The following is a 26180-nucleotide window of genomic DNA, read 5'->3' as shown; positions in this document are numbered from 1 at the left end:
ACAAGCTACTTTCTGTTTTGTGTTCTGACGAGCCTAATTCATTCATAAAGCAGCACAGCGTCTTCAGATCACAAACTAAAATCGTGCATTACTGCCATCTATTGTTATATAACGCATCTTGTGGCTTTACAGTTCATCAAGAAGAGATCATCTGATGATTATGTGAGGACAGGAGTGGGTTTACACTTCACACGAATCGATTAGTAAAGGTTATGCCTAGTTTATAAACAATTGATTAAAACGCTGTCTGTGTCGAAGACTTCAAGCACATACAGGTGAATAATAGCCTTTTTAAATTGATTGTCCTGCTTTATTGCAGTCTATATCAAATGTATGCAAACTGTTTTATACAGTGGTGACCCGTCATAGTCTAATCTGTCCCGTCATAATGAATCTAAGATCACTAAAGCTGTGTTTTGCGTCATTGCATTGGCAAAGCATCCGTGAATTGAACAGAAAACAAAAATGCGAGCCTAGTACGCTTATCACGCGACAAAGGCTGATCTAATAAAATCGGTTGCGCGGGTTTCAGAATGATGTTCACGCAAGAAGCACATGATTCGCGTCTCAAAGCTTCATCACTGCATGTGCTGTGAGTTTAACATTTTTCTGTCCAATTTAATTTGCATATATTTTGTTCTTGAGGGTGCTCCTGAAATTAGTCAGGATGCTACAGTAAAGTGCAGATGTAGTGTGTAAACAACGGCTCCACCATAACAAGAATAGCAATGTACAGTGAGATTTTTGAAGTCATTAATTTTACAAATAATTGGAATAGAATTGAAAAAATATTGATACAAATTTTTTTTCTTGTCTGCGCATCGCTTATTGTTATTATTATTTCATATTTTTGTCCCATGTTATGGTAGTAATTTTGAGCTTGAATCCTGCATTTGTATGTACTGTATTTGTTTATTTTACTGTATTACTGAGGTCGTTGGTCCTCTTATAGCATGAAAAACAAAACTTGTATTAATAAAATAATATTTTGTTTTCATTTGTTTGCCTGTACAAAGTATGCATAATCAATAAGGTGAATATTGAAATTGGTCTTTTAATATAATACTACATTAGATCTTACGACAAACCTGGTAAAAAATGACTGCCGGGCAATGGAGGAAAGCCTTGTTTTGCCCTCCAAGGTGGGCTTTCCTTTAAGGGTGTGATGTCACATGAAAACTATGAATAGGAATCACAGACTAGATTGGAATTTACATAAAGATTTTATTATTTTATTTAAAAACTGATCACTTTTTGCTGACTTCTTCCCTCTTTCTCAAAGGCTCAGCTGCAGAGGACAGTAAAGCTGCTCTTCATGTGATCAGCCTCAGACTAAAGGGCAAATTAAAACAGGAGTGTGAGCAAATATTGGTTGGTAATTCTCAGATGGGTCATCTGAACAATATTTACACTGATCTATATGTGGTGGAGAATGAGACTGGAGGAATAGTTGAGCACAAAGTGAGACAGATCGAATTCAAACAATTTGATGCCAAGGACACACCTATCCAGTGCAATAACATTTTTAAAGTCCATAATGGTCGACAAAACAAAAAAGTGTTGATGATTGGCATTGCAGGGGTAGGAAAAACAGTCTCCGTCAATAAATTCATCCTTGACTGGGCTGAAGGAAAAGAAAATCAGGATATTGCCTTAATTTTTCCTCTGCCATTCCGTCAGCTAAATTTAATCACAAATAAATGCAGTCTCATGGGACTGCTTCACAAATACTTCTTTAGTGATCCTAAAGAACTGCCTTCTCTTCCTGATGGTGACGGTAAAATCATGTTCATCTTTGATGGGCTGGATGAGTGTCGCTTCCCTTTGAGCTTTAAAAAGGATGACAGATTTACAGATGTTCACAAAGAAACAACAGTTAGTAAGATAGTTACAAGCCTGATCAAGAGACAACTGGTTCCCTCTGCTCTCATCTGGATCACATCCAGACCAGCAGCAGCCGGTCTGATACCCCGAGACTACATTGATCTGGTGACAGAGGTGCGAGGATTCAACGATGAGCAGAAAGAGCAATACTTCAAAAATAACAGTAGTCCTGAGGATGCTGGAAACATCATCTGTCATATCAGGAAATCCAGGAGCCTGTACATAATGTGCCACATCCCGGTCTTCTGCTGGATCTCTCTCACTGTTCTTCAGCCTCTACTGGCTCGAAAGAGCAATGACAAAACACCCACAACTCTTACAGGAATGTACACAAGGTTCTTACTTACTCAGCAGCAACAGATGACAGCAAAATACAGTGATTACCCTGAATCTGAAGCCAACGCCAGGTCTTTTGATGAGATTATTCTGAAGCTTGGGAAACTGGCCTTTCAACAGCTGGAGAAAGGAAATCTGATTTTCTACAAAGAAGATCTTCATGAATGTGGATTAGATGTCAATGAAGGGTCGGTGTTCTTTGGGTATTGCACTCCGATTTTTCAGGAGGTAAAAGCTGTTTCAGCAAGAAAGGTTTACAGCTTCGTACATCACAGCATCCAGGAATTCCTTGCTGCTCTCTATATGTTTTTGATTAAAGATGAGAAAGCAAAGCCACTTTTTAAATCCTGTAGAGAAAAACTGACATGTAAACTGTCCAAAAAGACACAGTTTCAGCTTCATAAGGCTTTAGTCAAAAATGCTTTGCAAAGTGAGAATGGACACCTGGACCTTTTCCTCCGGTTCCTTCTGGGACTCTCTCTGGAGTCCAATCAGAGTGACCTGAAGGAACTACTGCCACGACTGGAACTCAAAACAGAGAACATGAAAAACACTGCTGACTATATCAAAAAGAAAATAGAGAAGGAGAAATCAGTTGAGAGGACCATCAATCTCTTCCACTGTTTGAGTGAACTGAAAGATGACTTTTTGGAGGAAATCCAAAAGAATCTGAGCTCAGGAAATCTTTCAGCACATAATCTCTCCTCTGCTCAGTGGTCTGGTCTGGTGTTTGTGTTACTGATGTCAGAAGAGACTCAAGAGAAGTTTGAACTGCAGAAATACAGAAGATCTGATGAAGCAGTGATAAGACTGCTACCAGTGATCAAAAACACCAAAAGTGCACTGTAAGAATCTTCTTTACATTAATTTATATACTGTTGGTCTTTTGTAATTGGGCTTTCTTTTTACATGGATAACTTGTTGGCTGAGACTGTTCAGAAAAATGAATAAATGTAAATGTATCAACGGGTGTGATAATATTAAAAGCCAAAATGTCTCCACCATCAGACAGGTTGAACCTGAGTGTTACCCATGTTATGATTCTTAATTGTATCACAAATTAAAGAAACTGAAAATACTGATTCATTATTATAAGAGAACATCATTTTTTTCATTATTATAAGAGAACATCATTTTAGTTTTGCTTACATGTCAAAAGTTTTTCCAAGTTACCAATGCTCTAGATTATAAACACTACTTAATAAGCATTAATATTGCTGTTTGTTTTGTTCTCTTCACAGGCTACAGTGCTGTAATATCACTGCTCAGTGTTGTGAAAGTTTGTCATCAGTTCTACAATCCTCAAACTTCCTGAGAGACCTGGACCTGAGTAACAATGACCTACAGGATTCAGGAGTGAAACTTCTTTCTGATGGACTAAAGAGTCCAAACTGTCAGCTGGAAATACTGAGGTAAACTCTTTAAAACCGGATGGAGTGCCCACTCTCCCGTTTGCATGTCTCTCTTTAAGGGCCAGTAAAAACTGAACCCATATAGGTAGCACAAAAATTATTTTTGCATACAAAACCAGAGTCTTTACATGTTCAGATCAAGCCAACATGCTTCTGTTGTGTTGTTTTCACCCTCTAATGAGTCTGAGTAATATGTGTTTACAACAAAAACAGCACAGCCGCTAACTGAATACAAATATGTAGATGTCACATGCTCATAATTTCATGAAAAATGCACAGATCATAGAAAATGGCATATCATTATTTAAAGCAGATTCTCATGATTAAAATTAATCCAAAATCAAAGTTTGCCTTGATCACAAGATATATTACTCACGGAATGATGTAATATACTTGGATAAAAACACGTCTCTCATCTTTCCGGGATGCAGTGTGTATCCAATGTTCCCGGAACCATCCATATTCTTTTTCCAACGTGGAATAACAAAATAGGCATTTTGAAATTTTGAAAAACTCCTAAAGAATCCCGAGAAGTGCCTCTAAAGTTTATTTAGCTGCAAAAATTAATAACACTTTATTCAACTATACTTTATCAAAATAAAAAAAAATGAAAAATCACAATATATATGTATCTCTCTCTCTCTCTCTCTCTCTCTATATATATATATATATATATATATATATATATTGTCTTTTATCTGCAATATCTCAGCATGAAAATATCCAAATGTAATTTAATTTATATTTCCTAAAAATTTAAAAAGTGTTATTTCAAATGATACCTACCTTTTGAGTCTCCTTGCTAAAGTTTTGCCATTACAAGTCTTTACTTTTGTGTATGTCGCTCAGAAAAAAAACTCTAAAAAAGCCTTCAGGTCTTAAAAGGTTAAAGGTGCCCTTGATTCAAAAATTGAATTTACCCTGGCATAGTTAAATAACAAGAGTTCAGTACATGGAAAAGACATACAGTGAGTCTCAAACACCATTGTTTCCTCCTTCTTATATAAATCTCATTTGTTTAAACTACCTCCGAAGAACAGGCGAATCTCAACATAACACCGACTGTTACGTAACAGTCGGGGTGAACGCCCCAATATTTGCATAATGCCAGCCCACGTTTCCAACAATTATCAAAGGGATTACACAAGGGCAGCCAGTTAACGTCTGGAGCTGCACACAGCCGAATCATCAGATTAGGTAAGCAAGCAAGAACAACAGCGAAAAATGGCAGATGGAGCAATAATAACTGACATGATCCATGATATCATGATATTTTTAGTGATATTTGTAAATTGTCTTTCTAAATGTTTCGTTAGCATTTTGCTAATGTACTGTTAAATGTGGTTAAAGTTACCATCGTTTCTTTCTGTATTCACGGAGACAAGACTGTCGTTATTTTCATTTTTTAAACACTTGCAGTCTGTATAATTCATAAACACAACTTCATTCTTTATAAATCTCTCCAACAGTGTAGCAATAGCTGTTAGCCACGGAGCCCAGCCTCAGATTCACTCAGAATAAAACTTTTAACATCAAAATAATTACTTTACTCACATAATTCGAAGCATACATACAGCATGCATGACGAACATCTTGTAAAGTTCCATTTGAGGGTTATATTAGCTGTGTGAACTTTGTAAATGCGCTGTAATATAGTTGACAGCTCGTGTGGCAGGAAGCTCGCGTCTTAAAGGGGCGGCGTCGAGTGTAAATCAGTGCATTGTTAATGATCCCCCAAAATAGGCAGTTAAAAAAATTAATTTAAAAAAATCTATGGGGTATTTTGAGCTGAAACTTCACAGACACATTCAGGAGACACCTTAGACTTATATTAAGTAACTAGGGCACCTTTAAAATAATGAATGAAATATTATCACAATAAATGATTTTTTTTTTTTTTTTTTTTTTTTTTTTTACAGATGTGCATATTTTCTGAGTTGAAAGTATGACCCACTTGGACTGCATAAGTCAGAGAAAAATATTTTTTTCCCCATTTACCATTTCTACCTAATGGTTAGAAATTGTAACCGCATTCAAACCCATAATAGCTTTAGGTAATTTACATAAAGTTCATGTAAGCAAAAAAATCACATATATAATAAGAGAAATTCAGTTACTATAGTAACATTTAGAGACAAAAATCCAGTACTGGATTACAGAATATAACATTATCCATTAAGTGTAATACAGGATATTGCCACAAGGCATATTCAAATGAGCTAATAAATGGCATAATGACATAATAATATTGCATCATTATGATAAATGCTTTAGGCAAAGCAAGGCAATTTTATTTATATTTCATACACAATGGTAATACAAATTGCTTAACATAAAAAGAAAATAAATACATAAGAATAAAAATGGAATGAATAAGAAATAAAAACAATAACAAAAGTGTAACGGATGGGAACGGGAAAACGGAGTTGGAGATTATTTTTACAGGAGAGCGTAGTCATAGAGGCAGTTGGTCAAACACCAGCAAACAGAAACAGGAAGGCAAGGCAAAAGAGTATCCAATACACAGGCAAAAGCACAAGGCAGGCAGCAAACTATCACGAACAAGAAATCAGTCAAGGGTCAAAAACACAGGCAAGGCTAGGCAAGACAAGGAACGGACGGAATGCAAACAAAGGGCTAAACTATACTCAGCCATGTGTGTGTCTGAGTGCAGCTTATAAAGAGTCACTGATGGGAAACTGATGTGAGTGTGTGATTGGTTCCTAGGTGGGGAATTGTGGGAAATGGAGTTCATATAATGAGTATAGAGCACGGTCCCAGGGCACATGTAACAGAGCCCCCCCTCAAAGGAGTGGCTTCCAGACGCTCTTAAACTGTCCCGGAGGGAGGTGGAGCAGAGGCAGACCAAGGGGCGTGATGGAGGGCCAGGTCCATGAAGAGGTAGGCGACCTGGAGACTGAAGCAGGGCAGATGACCAGGGCGAAGAAGGCTGGACAGACGACCAGGTAGACATACCTGAAGACCCGCACGGCGGAGCAGACGACCACCACTGCAGTTCATACGGGCTTGAAGACCCCCACGGCGGAGCAGATGACCACCACTGCAATTCAGATGGGCTTGAAGACCCCCACGGCGGAGCAGATGACCAATACTGCAGCTCAGATGGGCTTAAAGACCCCCACAGCGGAGCAGACGACCACAACAGCAGATCAGGTAACACTGGAAACCCACACTGCTGAACAGGAGAAACTGAAACATGAAGCACAGAGAGGTTAGAATTGGCCCCTAGGGGCATGACAGTGCAGGCAGGGAGCTCAGAAAAGCCCTCCAGAGCTCTGACTGGAACATCCTCTCTGGTCATTTTGCGGCGGGCAGACAGTTCAGGAACAATCTCTGTGGTTACATTGGGACAGACAGGAAACTTGGAGACAACCTCCATGGTCGTGTCAAGGCAGACAGGAAACTCAGGGATGACCTCCGTGGTTGTGTAAAGACGGACAGGAAACTCAGGGATGACCACAAGGCTGGATTCTAGGACTGGGACAAACTCTGGACTGGACTCTTGGACAGAGGTGGACTCAGGAATGGACTCATAGATTGAAGCAAGCTCAGGAGCAGTTTCATGGACTGGAGCAGGCTCTGGGACTGTAGTTGATGTGTGCGCAGCCCACACACACAAAATGGCAGTGTCCATAATGGCCAACGCTGCAGTCTCTGGGGGCTCAGGAATGGCTGCCATCTCGGCTGAGGGCTCAGGAAGATCTGCTGAGAAGTGACACGGCTCTGGAAGATCTGCTGAGGCGTGATGAGGGCGTGATAATCAGAGTGGAAGGCATAGAACTTTGCAGCGGTACAAGCTCCGCTGCCACTCTGCTGCCCCCCAGTTCAGAATCTGAATCAGTTGAGACCCAAATAGATTAAGCTCTGATGAAGCATTCCTGTTTTTATTACAAAATGAATTTTTGGTAAATCTTGGCATTTATCAAATATGGATGTGAGAGGTGGCTACGACCAAATCTCACATCAGATGCCAGCTCATGTACACAAGTTTTTGAGTTAATGTGCAGTAGCAAATCTGGTGGAGAATTGTTATGAAAACATTTTGTTAATTTAGATTATTTTCCTGACCAACAACCAATGCTTTGTAAACGATCATTACCCATCAAACAACAAGACTAAACGTCAAATTAAAATTAAATTAAATTAGTATAGATAGGTAGCTGTGACCAATTAAAAACCATATGAGAAAAATATTGTTTGGGGTTGGGGGATGGGAGGGGACTGTCTAAAGATTTTAAAATATGTACACATTCAGTCTTGTTTGTATGCCTAATATGCTGAAAACAATTTCTTCATATTCAATTACAAATCACATGAATCACGTAAATATACAGTTTCAATTCAAAAGTCACTGAAAATTAATCACTATTTAAGTTTTTTAAAAAGTTAAAAATAAATAAAACCTAATGAATTGCTGAAATAGGTACAAATGTAAAAAATATTCATATAATGCAAATAAGTATAAATGTTTCTGATGACTTGGCCTGCTTATTCAAGTAAATTAATACTTTTACTCTGGTTTATTTCCACAGACACTTGTTACTTTTATGGCTGAATTTACAGAAATTAACAGCATACAAACTGCACAGGTCAGTGTGTGATAGTGACTGATCTGATTGCCAAACTAATGTCATGTGGACTGTTGCTATGTGTGTCTGCAGGTTGTCTGGCTGTATGGTGACAGAGGAAGGCTGTGGTTATGTGTCTTCAGCTCTGAGTTCAAACCCCTCACGCCTGAGAGAGCTGGACCTGAGCTACAATCACCCAGGAGAGTCAGGAGTCAAGCTGCTCACCGATACACTCAACCATCAAAACTGCAAACTCAAGTATGTTGAGCAGGAAAAGTTTGACTTTCTTTCTTACATGCATTTACAATGTTATGTCCTTACATCTTACAACAGCAAAAGAACCAAAACCCACAATGATATTGAACAAATATGTATAACCAACAATAGGATAACATGACAAACTACTTGATATTCCCACAAAGTAAGTTTTTATTATCTATGGAAAGCACACCATTTCCCGCATGTTATCTCCCGCTTACAGTACATACACTTACAGTACAGAAACACACTAACACACACAGATAAACATACACGTCCACAGAAAATTGTTGTCGGCACTTCCCCACAACTTAATTAGTAAAATAGTTTCACAACTTATGTCTGAAAGAGGGACTATATGAAGTGATGTCCGATTTCTAGATTTCCTCAAGGGGTGTTGGTCAAAACGAAGGACCCATGCTTCATCCAAAGGAGGGTTATTTGTTCCCAACACAAGGGTAACTTTCATCCAGGCTGTACACAACACATCTGTACACCGGTTTTACAGAGTTAACCCATATTCATGGAAGGGATGTGTGCATATATACTTGAATATAATTAGGGTTGGTGTGTATGTGTGTGTGGCTTACAACAGAAAGAGATTATATAAATTATCTTACATTTCTCAGGTATTATCTGAAGACAATACTTTTTACAAGTTTACATAATATTTGACAAAAATTCAAGTGAAATGTTATTAAAGTATTAAACTATATAAACAACCATGGAGTCTTATGCCACCTCCTATTAGAAATGGTAAATGCATTGAAACCCATAACTGCATGAGGTAATTTACATAAAGTTCATGTAAGCATAAACATATTGTATATAAACTTTAAATAAAGAGAGTTTCAGTTACTAAAATTATTAGCGATGCCAAGCTTGTAAAAATACTCCCGATACCAATGACCGATACCTCACGTGACGTAACTGACAGAATTGTCCGTGCACAGAGACACCGACGGCAGCAGCAGAAACAATGTCAGCCTCAGTGGTGTGGAAATACTTCAAAATTAATGATGACAACACACACACTGCGAACTACATGCTTTAATCACAATTCGTTATCAATTAGTGAAGGCGGGATAGGCGGAATCGTGATGAATGACACATTCTCTCTCTCGCATGCGCTCTCTCTCTTTCTTGTGCACGATCCCAGTTCTCTCAGACAGCACAAGATCAGTTCTCCTCGCGCCTGAATGGTCAAATGCACACATAATTGTCAAAATGTCCATCATGCGGAGTATCTCACGTAAATACAGTGGGTTATGGCTTAAGTGGACGTAAACATTTGAGTGAAAACAGGATGTGTGTCAGTATCCATGGATTCGGTCTTAAAGGGACCGTAGCCTATATTTGTTATTAATGTTAATAAAACAACAAAACATGTTAAATAAATGTATACATGGTAAATAAACCTACTGTATCTGAAAAACAAGTTTATTTAATTTGTGTCTCTATAGTATTTGTTGTATTGTTTGTAATTTGTAAATTTATTTTTATATAACAACAATTATATATATATTGGTAATTATGCCCTTTGAAGGTTATTGGACACTGTGATATTTTTGTTTTTTAAGTTTGTGACAAGCACATAAAAATTATTACTTTTTTCATTAGAGTAATAATAAAGAAGCTGTCCATTCATTAGTTTACTCACTGTGTTGTGCTTGGAAAACTGCAAAATCACAACAAAAAAAAAGAGAGAGAGAGAGAGAGAGAGAGAGAGAACTTAATAAATGTATAGGTATTGGTATATTTAAAAAAAAAACTCAAGTGAAAAAAATTTCTTCATGCCTTAAAGGGATAGTTCACCCAAAAATGAAAATTTGATGTTTATCTGCTTACCCCCAGTACATCCAAGATGTAGGTGAATTTGTTTCTTCAGTCGAACGCAAATTATGATTTTTAACTGCAACCGCTGCCGTCTGTCAGTCAAATAATAGCAGTGGATAGGAACTTCAACTATAACAGTAAATAAAACTTGCTTAGACAAGTCCAAATTAAACCCTGCGGCTCGTGACGACACATTAATGTCCTAAGACACGAAACGATCGATTTGTGCGAGAAACCGAACAGTATTTATATCATTTTTTACCTCTAATACACCACTATGTCCAACTCCGTTCAGCTTCCTGCTAGTGAGGTCAAAAAACGCGTTCTTGTGACGGAAGTGATGTCTCGCCCATATACTTCAATGAGCGCGAGACATCACTTCCGTTGTCAGAGCGCGATCTGACCTCACTCACCGGAAGCTGAACGGAGTTGGACATAGTGGTGTATTAGAGGTAAAAAATGATATAAATACTGTTCGGTTTCTCACACAAACTGATCGTTTCGTGTCTTAGGACATTAATGTGTCGTCACGAGCCGCAGGGTTTAATTTGGACTTGTCTAAGCAAGTTTTATTTACTGTTATAGTTGAAGTTCCTATCCACTGCTATTATTTGACTGACAGACGGCAGCGGTTGCAGTTAAAAATCATAATTTGCGTTCGACTGAAGAAAAAAAGTCACCTACATCTTGGATGCCCTGGGGGTAAGCAGATAAACATAAAATTTTCATTTTTGGGTGAACTATCCCTTTAAAATAGCTTGAATGTAACTCTACACCCTTGCCTCATTTAATATACATGGATCAATGAATATGCAACAGTGTTGCTGTAGTGACAAGCAATTTGTTGTTTGTGTTGTGGATATTTAATAAAAAAGCTTGCTTCGCTTCGTATATTCAGTTTAACAGCTGTGCAACTGAACTGCTTACATATTTTCTGATGCTTAAATTGTGTTTTAAATTATAAATTGGTAAAATGCCTTTGCAAAATGGTCTGAATCCACTTTTGGTTTTTGGACTGCTCTCTCACTGAATCACCTGAAGCTATTTCTCAGTAAAACAGACAGTATCGAGAGAACAAGCAGCCATTTTCCTCTGTGAACATGTGCTGAATGGATGTTTGACAATTTCATTGCTTTATGGAGATTTCAGATTAAAAAAAACATTTAGATAAAATCATGCAGGCACCCGTGTACTTCAAATCAGCTGTACTTTACTTTGGCATGAGCCCCTATGCTCTCGCACACTTGGCACAGCGCTTGCGACGGTTCTGTCATTCATTAATATGAATTATTATGATTAGCCTTTTGCTTGACTACGTTATCAAACAGCTAATAATGTGTTGCTAATGTTACACACACCGTTCCTGTTCTTCATCTCAGAGTCAGACAGCTGCCTTCTAACAATCTGTATCCTTACAAACGCTTTGAACAACTCAGAGCGTCAATGGAGAAAGGCTTATAGTTCATCATAACATCGCAATAGACTCGCTATATTGATAAATCTACACAATTTTTCATATCAACAGAATATACCGGGATAACCTTCTCTCGAGACTTTCCTGCTTCAGAGCAGTCATAGTTAATGATATGCTAAAGCCTGCTGGCACACTGTTATGATTGGTTACGAGGTAGTCTGTGATGTCACAAACACCAAAGATTTCAAACCGCGGGTTTTTGGTTTACTGCAGTTTCAAACATAAAATACTCAGCAATGGTGCTGACTTATGAATTTGCACATGGTTTGTCTTAAAGCATATTTAAAACACTACATAGACATATAAACAACATTAAAAACGTGATTTTCACCACAAGGGGTCTTTAATTTATCATTTCTAAATTAAGTATTACATTATTTACAAACCAGTTATTTAGGAGTTGTCAGTGGTTTGTAATATCATTTAGAAAGTGTAAATGATTAATAAACTATTTACATGTACATTTATACATCTTATTGTTTAGACATATAGTAATAAATACTAAGTGTGTTAATAAATGCTTTATTCACGTATTCTTACTGTATTTCATTATTAATTTAGGTAGTTAAAGAACATTTCGTAGTTGTCAGTTAACTATTTTTGTGATGACTTTATGCCTTCGTGAAGCTTTTACAAAGGAGATTTAAAGGCTCAGGCTCACAGAGTGATACAGAACATAGAAATATTTATTTCAAGATGCAGAAAAAATGAAACCGTTCAACTGTACACTATATATATTATGAAAAATAAGCCTCTACAATGTCATAGAAAACATTCATATGCACCTCCAGCACTGTGCAGTAAAATGAAACTAAGCCTTTGCAATCTGATATAAAAATAAATTTCTGTAAACATTGCTGAATACAAATTTACCAGTGCCAAAATACAACAAATACAATCTGACTTACTTACTTAAAGAGTTTGCTTACTTTAAGACCTTTGTTCATCTTCGGAACACAAATTAAGATATTTTGAGGGTTTTTTTTATCCTCCATTAAAAGCAACAAAATTACTGACATTCAAGGTCCAGAAAAAAAGTAAAAGTGAAATATGAACTAAAATATTATCTCTGTATTTAAAAAATATATTTAGTTACCACTTGTAGTACATTATGGGTTGAAGTGTACCCAAAAATTTATTTAAAAAAACAAACAAACACGCATCATTATGAATGCCCGTGCTCATGTATTACTTTCACTTTTGAAGAAGTGGCAATTTGGAGGTGGCAATTGCTTGAATGGTTGGGTGGGTTTATTATTATTCTTAATGAAAAACACAACAACAAAACAGTACAATGACAAACTCACTTAAATATGCGCTTTTACATTGCGCTTTTCAACCAATTTTTCATCCCTAGTCTTGTCATTCAGAAAAGTGAGGCGAAATGGGCAAAGTGAGGTTAAATCTGACTCCTGCTGCTGATCTGTGCTGCAACTCTCATTCGCCTCACTGAATTGAGCAGACGCGTTCAGTTTTTAACTGTATCTCTTCTCCAACTAAATGATTTTAATTACTATAAAAAAAATCAAAACGACGGTGGGGCCAGTTTTATCAACTGCCAATTTTCAATGCACATTTAAAGGATTAGTTAACTTTCAAATTAAAATTTTCCTGATAATTTACTTAACCCCATGTCATCCAAGATGTTTATGTCTTTCTTTCTTCAGTCGAAAAGAAATGAAGGTTTTTGATGAAAACATTCCAGGATTATTCTCCTTATAGTGGACTTCAATGGCCCCAAACGGTTGAAGGTCAAAATTACAGTTTCAGTGCAGCTTCAAAGGGCTTTAAATGATGCCAGACGATGAATAAGTTTCTTATCTAGCGAAACGATGTCATTTTCTGAAAAAAATTAAAATTGTATACGTTTTAACCATAAATGCTCATCTTGAACTAGCTCTCTTCTTCTTCTCCTCTATTAGAATTCCATCAGTGTAGACACTGCTAAGTGTATTACTGCCCTCCTCAGGTCAAAGTTTGAACTAATTGTTATATACTTGCACTAGCATATTGTATATGACAATTTAGCGACCTGAGGAGGAGAGTAAAGAGTGCAAGTTGCAACTATTAACAATGGAAAGATGAGGCTTATCAGTATGTCACAATATCACCCTGTTTGGACTCTGTTTTGCACAATTTCCTGCCAGTCTCTCATCATAGTTATGCATTTTGATTCACAAGCTTGCATTTCGAGTCAATATCAGTTATTTTGGATATACTGTATATCAGGTAGACTACAGTACATGGCAAATTTTTTCAAGAAAAAAAACTCAACTAATGCTGTATAATATACATGGGAATCAGTTGGTACTACATTAATATTGAAGGTTAAATTAACTGATTTGTATATAAACTTAAATTACACTTAAGATAATTTTTATAATAATGAAGTTATAATAGGCCTACTAACTTTAAAATTATTTCTACTCCAATACGTTTTTTGAAATATAAACATTTAAATGGTGGCTGTCCACTTGATGGATTTATTCAAACATGCATTATATAGGCTATAGAAGAACATTAAAAATTATAATTAATATGTAAAATGGTGCATATATTTAGCTCTCTATTATGCGCCTCTCTATAGTTATTTTCTTTATAGTTATTTAAAAAAAAATTATTAACATCTTTCCGCGGTTGAACACTAAGTAAGCGATTACACGAGGCATGACATGGATTTCGGTAAGATGATCTGAATCTTTTAATATACCTTTAGTTGTTCAATCATGTTTATTTCACGCTATAACTGGTATTAAAGCGGAGGATCAGTTCACGTGTGCATCAGGCTGCTACTTCTCTTGAACTAAGTCTACAGCGACCCATCACACCACATTAAAGAGCGCCAAATCTGTATCCTCACTCTTTTTTAAGTGGATACGGAAATCCTTGACCTTTCCTAGTGGGTATAAGGCATATACCTGCGTATCATATAGACTACACCACTGGGGATCCCCCTAGGGAGAAAATCACGGGAGCCATTATGACTGCGGTTACGCCCACTGAGTGGCAAAAGTCTGAGTGGTATCATGGTTTTCAGCATGAATGCCGCAAAAAATACACAAATCACATCTGTAACACAGTTTGTAGATCAGGGAAGGACACAAGCATAATAAAACATAATGTAAAGTCCAGGCCTGGGGCCTCATTTATAAAACTTTAAGTAGATTTCATCCTAAAAGTGTACGTACGCGCAAAAGCTAAATTCTGCGTACGCACAAAAATATTCAGATTTATAAAACCATGGATATGCCAGGACCTGCGCACAAATCCCTTTATAAATCTCAGTCAGCGGAAGATTGTGTGTACGTGCATCTCCTCCCCGAAATCACCATATATGGAGATTATGATGCCTAGTTTTACTATGCATAACCTCATCTGCATATCATTTCATTGCATGTTTCCACGTGACACCATGGTTAACGCCGTCAAAGGTACAAGACATTAGAAAATATTAGATATGGACTATAAATGCCATTTGTTCAATACACTAAACTGATCAAAGACATCCAGAATCCTCTTTATGTTTTAGAATAAATACAACAGATTATCCATAAAAAATAAAATTGTATCAAAAGCTTAAGATAAAGGTTTTAGAATAGAGTTGTTTCATTCATTTTCACTGGCCAAATAGTATTTTAATAGTATAAAACAATTCAAATCAAATTTATGCAGTTTTGCTGATAAGGTGAACATATCTTTTAGGAAGTTTATACAATTGTCTGTCTCGGCACGTCACTGACAAGGTATTTTAAAAAAGGAAACGTGCAAATCTTACCATTTTCCTCAAATTATATCCTTTAATTATATCCTTCAAATACAGTGGTAATTGTTTGAAGATCCTTCACACGACATCAACACCTCCGTGCAGTAGCACATCTATTATCTAAATTCATATCATTTTTGTTTAACTTCTCCGTAATGACTGTGTAATGTAATTTCAGTGCTTATCGCCAATAGTGAAAGTGTAATATTAATGTAAATGCAAGTTTAAATCTTTCTTTTTTTTTAAACTTATTGTGAACATGCACTGTATTTATGATTATGACTCATAATTAGGATTTAAAGTGGTTTTCCTTCATCTGCCGTCAGTCCCTCAGCTCACCATCGGTGTCGCCAAACTGCTGTCTCCAAAATGTTTGTACGCATGGGTCAGAGTTTGCATGGAGGTGCGCAAATTTTCCCATCAAGTTTGTTTTTATAAATCTCAACTTATGCATAAAAAACTGACGTACGCACTTTCAGGGCCTGTTTTGTGCGTACTCAAAGTTTTATAAATGAGGCCCCTGGTCTTCTCTCGTCCTTCACTGTTGTCACTCCTCCTTTTATGCTTCCGTAGCTCCTCCGTGAGAGATTCGAGACCAGTGTCAAGTGTGATGTTCATTAGCAATCGTGCTGTTCCCTCTCTGCTCTTACCCAATGTAATGCGGTTTAAGGAGTGAGACATGGAAAGTGGGGTGAATTCTGTATTGAGGTGGTAGTTGGAGCTGATAGGTGACCGGGTTGATCTGCTTCAGGATGGTGAAGGGATCAATGAATCTGGGACTGAGCTTTTTGCAGGGCAGCCGCATTCTCGGGTTGCTGGAGCGGTGGAGCGTCTCAGGTCGGCTGTCATCTTGCGCTGCGAAGAGCTGCATCCCAGACCCTCTCACTCTCCCGGAACCAGGAGTCGACCGCTTTCTGAGTGTACTCGGCCCAACCCAGGAACTGGTTCCAAGACTTCTGGTGGCCATGGCAGAGGTATGTAGGAAGTGGCCGATCTCTTGGATCTTCCTTTCCGTCTGCCCATTTGACTGCAGATGGTAACCAGATGAGAAGCTTACGGTCACACCTAGGAGGGCAAAGAAGTCTTTCCACACTCGTGAGATAAATTGTGGTCCACGGTCTGATACAATGTCCTGGGGAGTCCCATAGTATCTGAAGATGTGGTTAAACATGATTTCTACAGTTTCCATGGCTGTGGGTAGATCCTTGAGGGGTATCAGCCGGCAGAATTTTGAGAATCTGTCGATGACCACCAGGATACAGGTACAGTTATCGGAGGGAGGTAGATCGGTGATGAAATCTACTCCTAGGTGTGACCATGGTCTGTTGGGAATGGGCAGAGGAAGGAGCTTGCCGGATGGGAGATGGCACAGGTCTTACATCCCAGTACATACCTTCTCACATACCTGGCCATGTTTGGCCATCAGAAGCGCTCTTTCAGCAGTGAGAGGGTTTCATCTGCCCCTGGGTGGCCAGTGCCCCGAGATGTGTGGGAAGAGTGGATGAGAGGAGTGCGTTGAGTTCTGCTGATGTATTGTAATCCAGGAGGACAGCCCGGTGGAGTGTTGTTGGAGACATTGATGGTAGGAACAGATGTTTCCGACCATTGTATGGGACTCACGATGACACTCTCAGGTAGGATGGTTTCAGGTACTTCAGGGGTTTCTTCTGGAGCATAGAGATGTGACAAAGCATCAGCTTTAACATTCTTGGGACCAGGACGATAGGAGATACAGAAATGGAAATGGGTAAAGAATAACGTCCAACGGGCTTGACGTGGGTTGAGTCTCTTAGCATCCCTCAAGTACTCTAGGTTTTTATGGTCTGTGAGTACAGTAAACATGTGCTTGGTGCCTTCCAACCAATGCCTCCCTTCCTTGAGTGCCAACTTGATGGCTAGCAGTTCTCTGTTGCCAGTGTCATAGTTCCTCTCTGCTGGGCTGAGTTTACAGGTGTAGCGGTTCTGTACAGTTATTAATAAATTTATGGGTTAAAATTATGAATTATAATAAATCATAAAAGTTATGATAAATTATGATTCATAAATCGACCCGAGGGGGAATTAAACATATACCGTGAATTGACCACAACGAATTGTACTCAATCACGTTATATGATTAGTTTCTGTTTTAATAATTATTTAGAGAACTATGTTTGTCCTGCAAACTAGCTTACTCTATGGTATGACTGGAGTTATCCTTTGGCCAAAAGAGATAACGTCCTATCACCGCATCAAAGCATAAAATTGATCGAACGTTAAATTGACTCGGGTTTTGGTTGAATGAACAATCAGAACAATCGAGAAGAAATTATGTGTTTAATATGCAAACTACTACAGAGGATACGTCTATATACAGAATGTACAAATATATACAAAAGTGAAAGTAGAGGAAAGGAGAGAGAGAGAAGAAGCAGCAAAACTTACAAACAGTCCTTTGAGGCCAGCACGGAAAACAGTTTCACTATCTGAGATTGAGAAACGGCAGTATACTTGCATTGGGTTGCGTGTCAGTTTCGTTGTGACGCTGGCGCAGTTCGTTGGTTTTGTCCGTTCCGCGGGAGATTTGAACTGAGGACTTAAGTTAGTTTCGCTGGAAGAATGGTGATCCCGAGGGCTGAGCGCGATGGAAGCGCGGTCGCTGTGCGTGAGTGGGCGACGGATGGTTTTCGGCAAAGACGGGAGAACACACAGGGGATTCTTGGTGTTCCTTTTTATGACAGATAAGTTGACACACCTTCTTGAAGTGGAATAGCCAATGACATTGATGCAAAGTTGGCGGGCAAGCTCTTTCTTTGTTTGGTCTCCTAGATGAATTTGCATACTTTACGACTATCAGATCGGATTTCGAGATGGAGTGCTTTCTTCACAATATCATTAAACACATAGAAAAATGCATTTATCAGCTATGTGACATCTCTCAGTGAATAGCTCGAGTCCGGAGTTTTAAAACGAGATCAAACTCGATAGATCAGAAAGGCATATACAAGAAGTTATGGTTTACAGACAAAATTCCCTTATTACAACTAACACTAGCACAAATACACTCATTTAAACACTAGAAAACATGCATACGCTTCAAAATACAGGATGGGTATATGTTGGCATAGTTGTATTTTACATAATGATGTATGATTGTGTGTTTCTGTGTGTGTGTCTGTGTGTGTGTGGGGCTCCTTTGTTTATTGTCGCTTGGAATGCGCGCCTGTTTCATCGCGCCCGCTCCCCTGGTGGGGGACATTCCCTTTGAAGTTGTTAGCAGATGTCCGTTATCTTATTAACAGTTATAAAATGAGTCCCGTGTGTCATTTGGCTTGTGCCGGGTGGGCGCCAGTTGTGAGACTTGGACCCAAAGATTCCTGAATTGAGGTTTAGCAAACAGTTAATGAGGGGATCTGTTTTCCTTCAACGCTTGTGCAGACGCTACACAGGCACTGACTCACCCAGAAGCAGATTGATGGCACAGTCCCATGGCCGGTGTGGAGGCAGCCTGGAGGCTTTCTTCGGGCAGAATACATCACTGAAGGGGGCGTAACATGGAGGAATATCCACAGACTGTTTCTCTACAAGGCTCTCTATGGATGTAGAACAGACAGGGAGTGACTCAGGATGAGGAGCAGGAGGCTGAAGCTCATGTGGAAAGTATTCCGACTTGAAGCTTCACTGGCCCAGCACACTGATGAACAGGGTAATGACCAAGTGATTTGCCAGTTACTAAATGGATCTGGTAGACGGACAGCATTGAGGTTGTCTTGAGCTGACAGCAAAGGGCACCAGAGATGAAGTTGCCGGCTGAACCGGAGTCGAGACCGCTGTCTGGCGGGCATCTCGGCATGGATGAAAGAACATCATCTACAGCTCAACCTGGCTAAGACTGAGCTTCTCGTCTTCCCTGCCAATCCGACTCTAAATCACGATTTCAGCATCCAGCTAGGTACATCCTCAATTACCCCGTCAAATTCGGCCAGAAATCTTGGAGTAATCCTTGATGACCAACTCTCCTTCAAAGACCACATTGCAAAGACAGCTCGGTCATGCAGATTTGCACTATACAACATCAGGAAAATCAGGCCCTTTCTAACAGAACATGCAACACAACTTCTGGTCCAGACCCTGGTCATTTCTAGGCTTGATTACTGCAATGGTCTTCTGGCTGGACTGCCATCATGCACAATCAAGCCTCTACAAATGATTCAGAACGCAGCAGCACGTCTCGTCTTCGACGAGCCCAAAAGAGCCCACGTCACGCCTCTCTTCATCTCTCTTCACTGGCTACCACTTGCTGCTCGCATCAAATTCAAGGCGTTGACGTTTGCTTACAGATCTGCCACAGGCTCAGCACCCTCCTACTTCCACTCACTCTTACGAGTCTACACTCCTACCAGAAACCTACGCTCATTAAAGGAGCGAAGGCTTGTGGTACCATCACAGAGAGGCACAAAATCACTCTCCAGAACGTTCTCGTTCACTGTTCCTTGCTGGTGGAATGATCTTCCTGCCTCCATCCGGAATGCGGAATCCCTGGCAATATTCAAAAGACAGCTGAAAACCCATCTCTTTCGTGAGCACTTAACCTCATCTTAAAAAAAAAAAAAAAAAAACCTTCTTATTCCTATCCTTTCACTTCCTCTAATCCCTCTCTATTGTATCTTAGGATAATCTGAGCACTGCCTATAACTTGTATTATGAGCACTTCTTGTCTATTTGCCTCGTCATGACGACTCGCTTGTTGTATTCCTCACTTGTAAGTCGCTTTGGATAAAAGCGTCTGCCAAATGAATAAATGTAAAAATGTAAATGAGGAGAGCATAGATTGGAATGGAAACATTGACAGCAGTAAACGTTATGATTGTGGTGAGCGGCTTCATTTTCTTAATGGAGGGTATAATCGCACTCAACATGGGACGAGGAGGACGAGTGGGACATGTAGATATCACATGTCCAGTAGCACCACAATATAAACACAATCCTCAGGTCAACTGTCTCTGCCATTCAGCGAAAGTTAGATGATTGTTCTCCAATTGCATGGGTTCTGCTACTGGTTCAGGGGGGCTGATGGACCCTGGTGTTCTTTGAGACACGACTACATACGAGTGGCGAATCTGATGGAGAGTTGTATGAAACGTTCGAGCCCAATGGAATCCTTGTATGCAGAAAGATGCAGCCGCACCCTGGGATATAGACCCTGACGATAGGTAATGAGCAATCCCTCTTTGTTCCATCCACTGGCAGCAGCAAGAGTCCTAAACTTGAGGGCATAATCGTTAACAGACATTGATCCTTGTTTTAACTGATAGAGTTGCTCACCCACTGATGAATCACCAGCTGGTCTACCGAAAACCTCTTTGAAATGAGTAAGGAAATTAGCCAGAGACTGGGTTACTGGTCCATGCTGCAACCAAATGGTTTCCGCCCATTGTAGTGCACGTCCATTCAACTGGGATATAATCAAAGCTACCTTGGAGCGATTGTCAACTGCGGCTGCATCTCCAGGACCAGCAAGCGCTGTAGGATGAAGCCATTGCAATCCTCCGCCAAGCCAGAAAAGAGAGCTGGTTTGGCCATGGGACTGGCGTATACTGGTGGTGAAGGAGTGACGCCGGTGCTTGCGGAAGTGAGCGCTGGTGAAGATGTTGAAGGATTTGCAGAAAGCGTTTGATGGAGGGCATCCACGAGTTCTTGAATTGGATCTGGTGAGCTCATAGTCCTTGGTATCATCAAGACCAGACAGTGAACTGAGGTGAGTGGTGTGCTTCTGTGGTGATTGGCTGATGATGAGGATCAGGTGTGTTTGGTGAGAACTCTGGTGAGGGAGTGCACTGTGATTGGCTGATGGTTGAGCCTGGCGGGTCTGTGACAGTAGTTCGGGAGGAACAAAGTCAAATACGCTATCCAATTATCACATCATCTCAACCAGCTGTCAACAATCAGTAATCAACATATCTACCCAATCAGAATGAGTACAGGCATATACATATTTAACCACAGTTAACTCACCCATGAATCCTCAACAGTTTTCAGCATTCCTCCACCACCCTGTCTCTTCACACTCACTTGGTTACTTCCTAACCTAAATAGGGGGTGGGGGTACTGGGGAGGGGGTACTCTGTGATAGGGCCAAATACCGAGCTCAGAGCCCTTTCCCCGGACAGCACACCAAATACGTATACCATTTATTTTATCTGACTTATTTGTAAGTGTGAACTCATGAAATGCATATAGAGAAACACTCTGCAAAAGTCCACAACACATGCAAATAGAGAAATGCGCTACACAGGTGTATTTACTGACTATACATGAAGGATCCTCCCAAAACTGACTTCAGACAGACTGAGGCAGAATGACCGTCTTATGATTTACAACTAAACACAGAGAGCTTTAATGATAAACTAAGACAATACTTTATTACAACAATACTCATTTCTTGATAGAAATCACATCAAAAGTGGAAAAAGCTGGTCAAAAACATTTACCCACAAACCGACCGCAACTAAGAAATAATTGAAAATTTTACGTGATGAATAAATTACAGCCCTGCACTGCTGTGTGTGAATCATTAACCTGATATAAAAGCAATACAAGTCACTTACAGTATATAGACACACAAGCCTGTGTGTGTGTATGTTTACTAACTAACTGTGTCACTGTGTGTTTTCTAGTGTGGATCATGGGGGAGAGTTCAGGATTACAGCAGGACTACACAAATGTAGGTCTACACACACACACACACACACACACACACATCCTTGTTTATACTTCTTTGTGGGGTCCGAATTATTGCAGTGGTATAGCAACCTGCAAGATCTCCAAATCCGGTAACACTTTACAATAAGGTTCATTAGTTAACTGCATTAGTTAACATGAACTAATAATGAACTGCACTTCTACAGCATTTATTAATCTTTGTTAATTTCAACATTTGTTAATTTCAACTGAAGAGGATAAAGGCTTCTTTCGGCTCTTGTGGTGACCCAGTGGCGATGTAACACAAGTTGTCACTGAACTCAGAATGACAGTTCATTTATTTGCAGTTTTGTCACCAAGCTGTGCATGCTTTGCGCTAAGATAGACTGCAGAAGACAATCAGCACAGTTTTGATTTAGAGATAATGAACACTGTCTACTAGAATTTCTATATAGATGATTGCCTGAAGAGCCTTCAAGGAAGCAATCCACATGGATGTGGGATTTTTGTCAGTGCTCAGCTATCACCACTGATACTATCTGTCAAACTCCTTCTACAGGGATTATGCAGGACAAATTATAGCTGGGATGATGAGGCTCCTCCAATCCTTGATCAACAATGGATCAAATGAGTAACTGATCTGGATCACCTGAGTGCTTTTACAGTTGACCGATCTTTAAAGCCACATGGTTTTGGACAACCTGTTCAAGCTCAATTACACCATTTCTCAGATGTCAGGGATATGGAAAAGGGATATGGCTCTGTAACTTACCCTAGATTCAACATGTTCTATGCCTATATAGGTCGTTTGCCACTTCCCTGAAATATGACCCATAGGAGCATTTACTAAAGTTTTGCCCCTATCGACAACAGGACACTTTCATTTTACTTCATAAAATACGTCCCATAGGAGCGTTTGCTAAATTTGCACCCCTGTCGACAACAGGACACTTTCAATTTAATGCATTGTTCCCTTTTATCTGCGTCATATTTCGGGTTTTGCGTAGCTCAACTGGTAGAGCATTGCAATAACAATATGCAGTCATGTGATCATGTGATCATGGGTTCGATCACAGAGAACACATGTGCTCATAAAGTGTATACTTTCTAATCTATACTTATTAGAATCCCGCAGATGATGTGTCTACAGGAATAACTGCACAGAAGCTCATGGCTAACAAAACGTGGTTAAATGGTCCACAGATTCTGTGGAAAGGCCTGATTAATGAATTTGAATTAAGTTAATTTAACAAGCAGCAGAAATCATGTTTACAGTGTAGATTAAAACATGGACAGATTGATGATTCCTGATTGTGATGTGTTTTATCTCCATCAGATTCCCATCGGATCACTCTGGATCTGAACACAGTAAATAAAGAACTCTGTCTGAAGAACACAGTGATTACTAACACTTTCCCAGAGAGTCAGCAGTATCCTGATCATCCAGACAGATTTGATGTGTGGCCTCAGGTGTTGTGTAGAGAGAGTGTGAGTGATCGACGCTGTTACTGGGAGATTGAGTGGAGTGGGACATATGTGGAGATATCAGTGTCATATAAGAGCATCAGCAGGAAGGGACGGGGTCATGAGTGTGGGTTTGGGTCTAATGATCAGTCCTGGAGTTTGAGATGCTCTCCCTCCAGATACTCATTCAGACACAATAAGATAGAGACTGATCTCCCTGTAAAGACCATCATCAGTAGAACAGGAGTGTATGGAGTGAATCACTATAGAATAGGAGTGTATGTGGATCAGAGTGCAGGAACTCTGTCATTCTACAGCGTCTCTGGAGACACAATGATCCTCATCCACACAGTCCAGACCACATTCACTCAACCACTCTATCCTGGGTTTCTGGTTGATTATGGATCATTGAAACTGTGTTGATGAATCAGAACAGACTGTAGAGAGATTCTACCCATAATGCTTTAACTCCCTGAGGTCTGAAAACGCGCCGGCGCGGTTTGAAGGTTTTTTTTCACATTGCAGCAAAACAGACTTAAAATACTCTGTCATTTTTTGTCATAGAGACACAAGTAATACATCAATTGAAACTATAGAATATCTCCTTTTATTTGTATACACTCAGAGTAAAAACACAATGTTGTGCTTTTTGTAAAATAAAGAAAACTAACATGATGCGCGATCTCTCGTCTCCCTCTGAACAAAGTCCAATCTGATAGTTCTTAGAAAATGAACTGTAACTTAGTGAATACTAATGACAAAAAAATTACACTAAAGAAACATTGAGATGTCCGGTTTTAAATCGTGTAAGTCAAATCGAAAACAAACATTTTGTGTTTATGTAATCTGTATGAAAAGAGAGCCATGTCAGAAGTCCGTGATTCAGCTCATTATCCGCTAATGCGGCCACGCCCACGGAGCCAGCGCTATTCAGACACAAATTCAGAGGCAACACATGCATACATCGTCTCAATCGTGTATTTATTATCTTGAAAAGAGTTTATCTGGATCTAAAAGCCATGGTTAGCGACCTCTGGAAGACATGCAGTTAGTTCCTGTTTTCTTTTCTTCTATAGATAAATTTTAGATGAGTTTTTGTTTCTTTAGCGCCCTCCGGCTGCAGTATGAATTGGAAACTCCATTCATGGAATAGCCTCTTCTTCTTTTATATGAATTTGTGGACTAAAAATGCACAGGGAGCGCCCTCCTGCTGCAGTATGAATTGAAAAAACCAGCGCTCATAGTGATTACAATGAATATTAAATAAAAAATAACTCCTCTGTATAGAAAATTGTCATGAACATATGAGAATCCAATATTTCTCCACATGTGCATGCCTTTAAACTAAAAGCCTATATTCAGACTCTTTGCATCACAGAAATACATTATATTTTAAAGTATAATATAAAACCATTATTTTATATTGTAATAATATTTTTCTGTATGTTTCATATACCATGATGAGCTTGAGACATCACAGAAGGTTTTTTTCACAGCCTACCTGACTGAAATGCCTCATTAATATGCAAGTCATTTCAGGTCATTACTATGCGATTATTTTGTCTTCTCAGGTGAGAATGACCCATTATTCATGGTGATTCACACCTCCACGCATATTGTGTTTCTTGGCAAAAAGTGTCTTACAAAAACTAAATCAATATATTGTTATAAATGAAAGAGTAGTCAGCATAATTTTTACATAATTTTGAAGCAAAAACTCTACTCTACAACCTCCAATACCCTAAAGTATTGTAAACACAGATTTAATATACTTTTATTGGCCTTATTTCAGTGACTTAAGTTTTTTGTTTTTTCAATAACCACGCATAAACGTTATTCCTTCAAAAACACAAACATGTACATACATGTTCCTCACATATTATGGTAGCCTAGTTTGTGCTGAATACAGTGTAATGACACTTGTGTCATTAATATGTTTATGAACAACTGAAAAAAGCACAAATGTCAGGGCATGTCAAAACATCTCCAGGCCCCAAATCAGCCTCAGACTCCAGAGGGTTAAGCTCATGATGAATCAGTGAAAGTGAGATGTTATAGAGTCTCTTCATGTGTCTGTGTGTGATAAATCCTCATATAGATAGGCAGATCAGTGTGTGTATTTGTAACATATCAGGACACAAATGTGTATAATGACATGGGTTTGATAGGTATTACAAGGAGAGGGTGACTTACGAGGACATTACCCATGTCCCCACTTTTCAAAAGTCTTATAAATCACACAGAATGAGTTTTTGTGAGAAAGTAAAAGTGTGCACAGTTTCCTGTGATGGGTAGGTTTAGGGGTAGGGGTAGTGTAGGGGGAGAGAAAATACGGTTTGTACAGTATAAAAACCATTACGCCTATGGAATGACCCCACAATTCATGTCATTGTCATAATTCATATGATTTTCCTCTATTGTTTGTGCTCAAATAATCAAACACAATGACAAATAAACTTGAGATCAGATTTTTATTGATGGTG

At 39.1% G+C, this 26180-nt stretch overlaps 1 protein-coding gene across 3 annotated transcripts in view; it reads left to right on the top strand.

Moving 5' to 3' along the window:
* Nucleotides 1-26180, top strand: part of LOC125264538 (NACHT, LRR and PYD domains-containing protein 3-like) — a 46807-nt gene that overhangs the window by 15945 nt on the left and 4682 nt on the right. For 2 of the 3 annotated variants that reach the window (XM_048183917.1, XM_048183925.1), the window contains 5 exons: nucleotides 1283-3065; nucleotides 3462-3632; nucleotides 8315-8479; nucleotides 22209-22255; nucleotides 23570-24228. In XM_048183917.1, the coding sequence (XP_048039874.1) occupies nucleotides 1283-3065; nucleotides 3462-3632; nucleotides 8315-8479; nucleotides 22209-22255; nucleotides 23570-24120 (2717 nt within the window). In that variant the 3' untranslated portion in view covers nucleotides 24121-24228. Of the gene's footprint in view, nucleotides 1-1282; nucleotides 3066-3461; nucleotides 3633-8314; nucleotides 8480-22208; nucleotides 22256-23569; nucleotides 24229-26180 lie in introns of those variants that run through there. The other variant, XM_048183934.1, reaches the window with a different exon arrangement.

This window comes from Megalobrama amblycephala, linkage group LG1 (genome assembly GCF_018812025.1).
Source record: "Megalobrama amblycephala isolate DHTTF-2021 linkage group LG1, ASM1881202v1, whole genome shotgun sequence".
NCBI lineage: Eukaryota > Metazoa > Chordata > Actinopteri > Cypriniformes > Xenocyprididae > Megalobrama > Megalobrama amblycephala.
The sequence above is the reverse complement of the archived record's forward strand: the minus strand, read 5'-3'. Positions and strand labels throughout refer to the sequence as shown.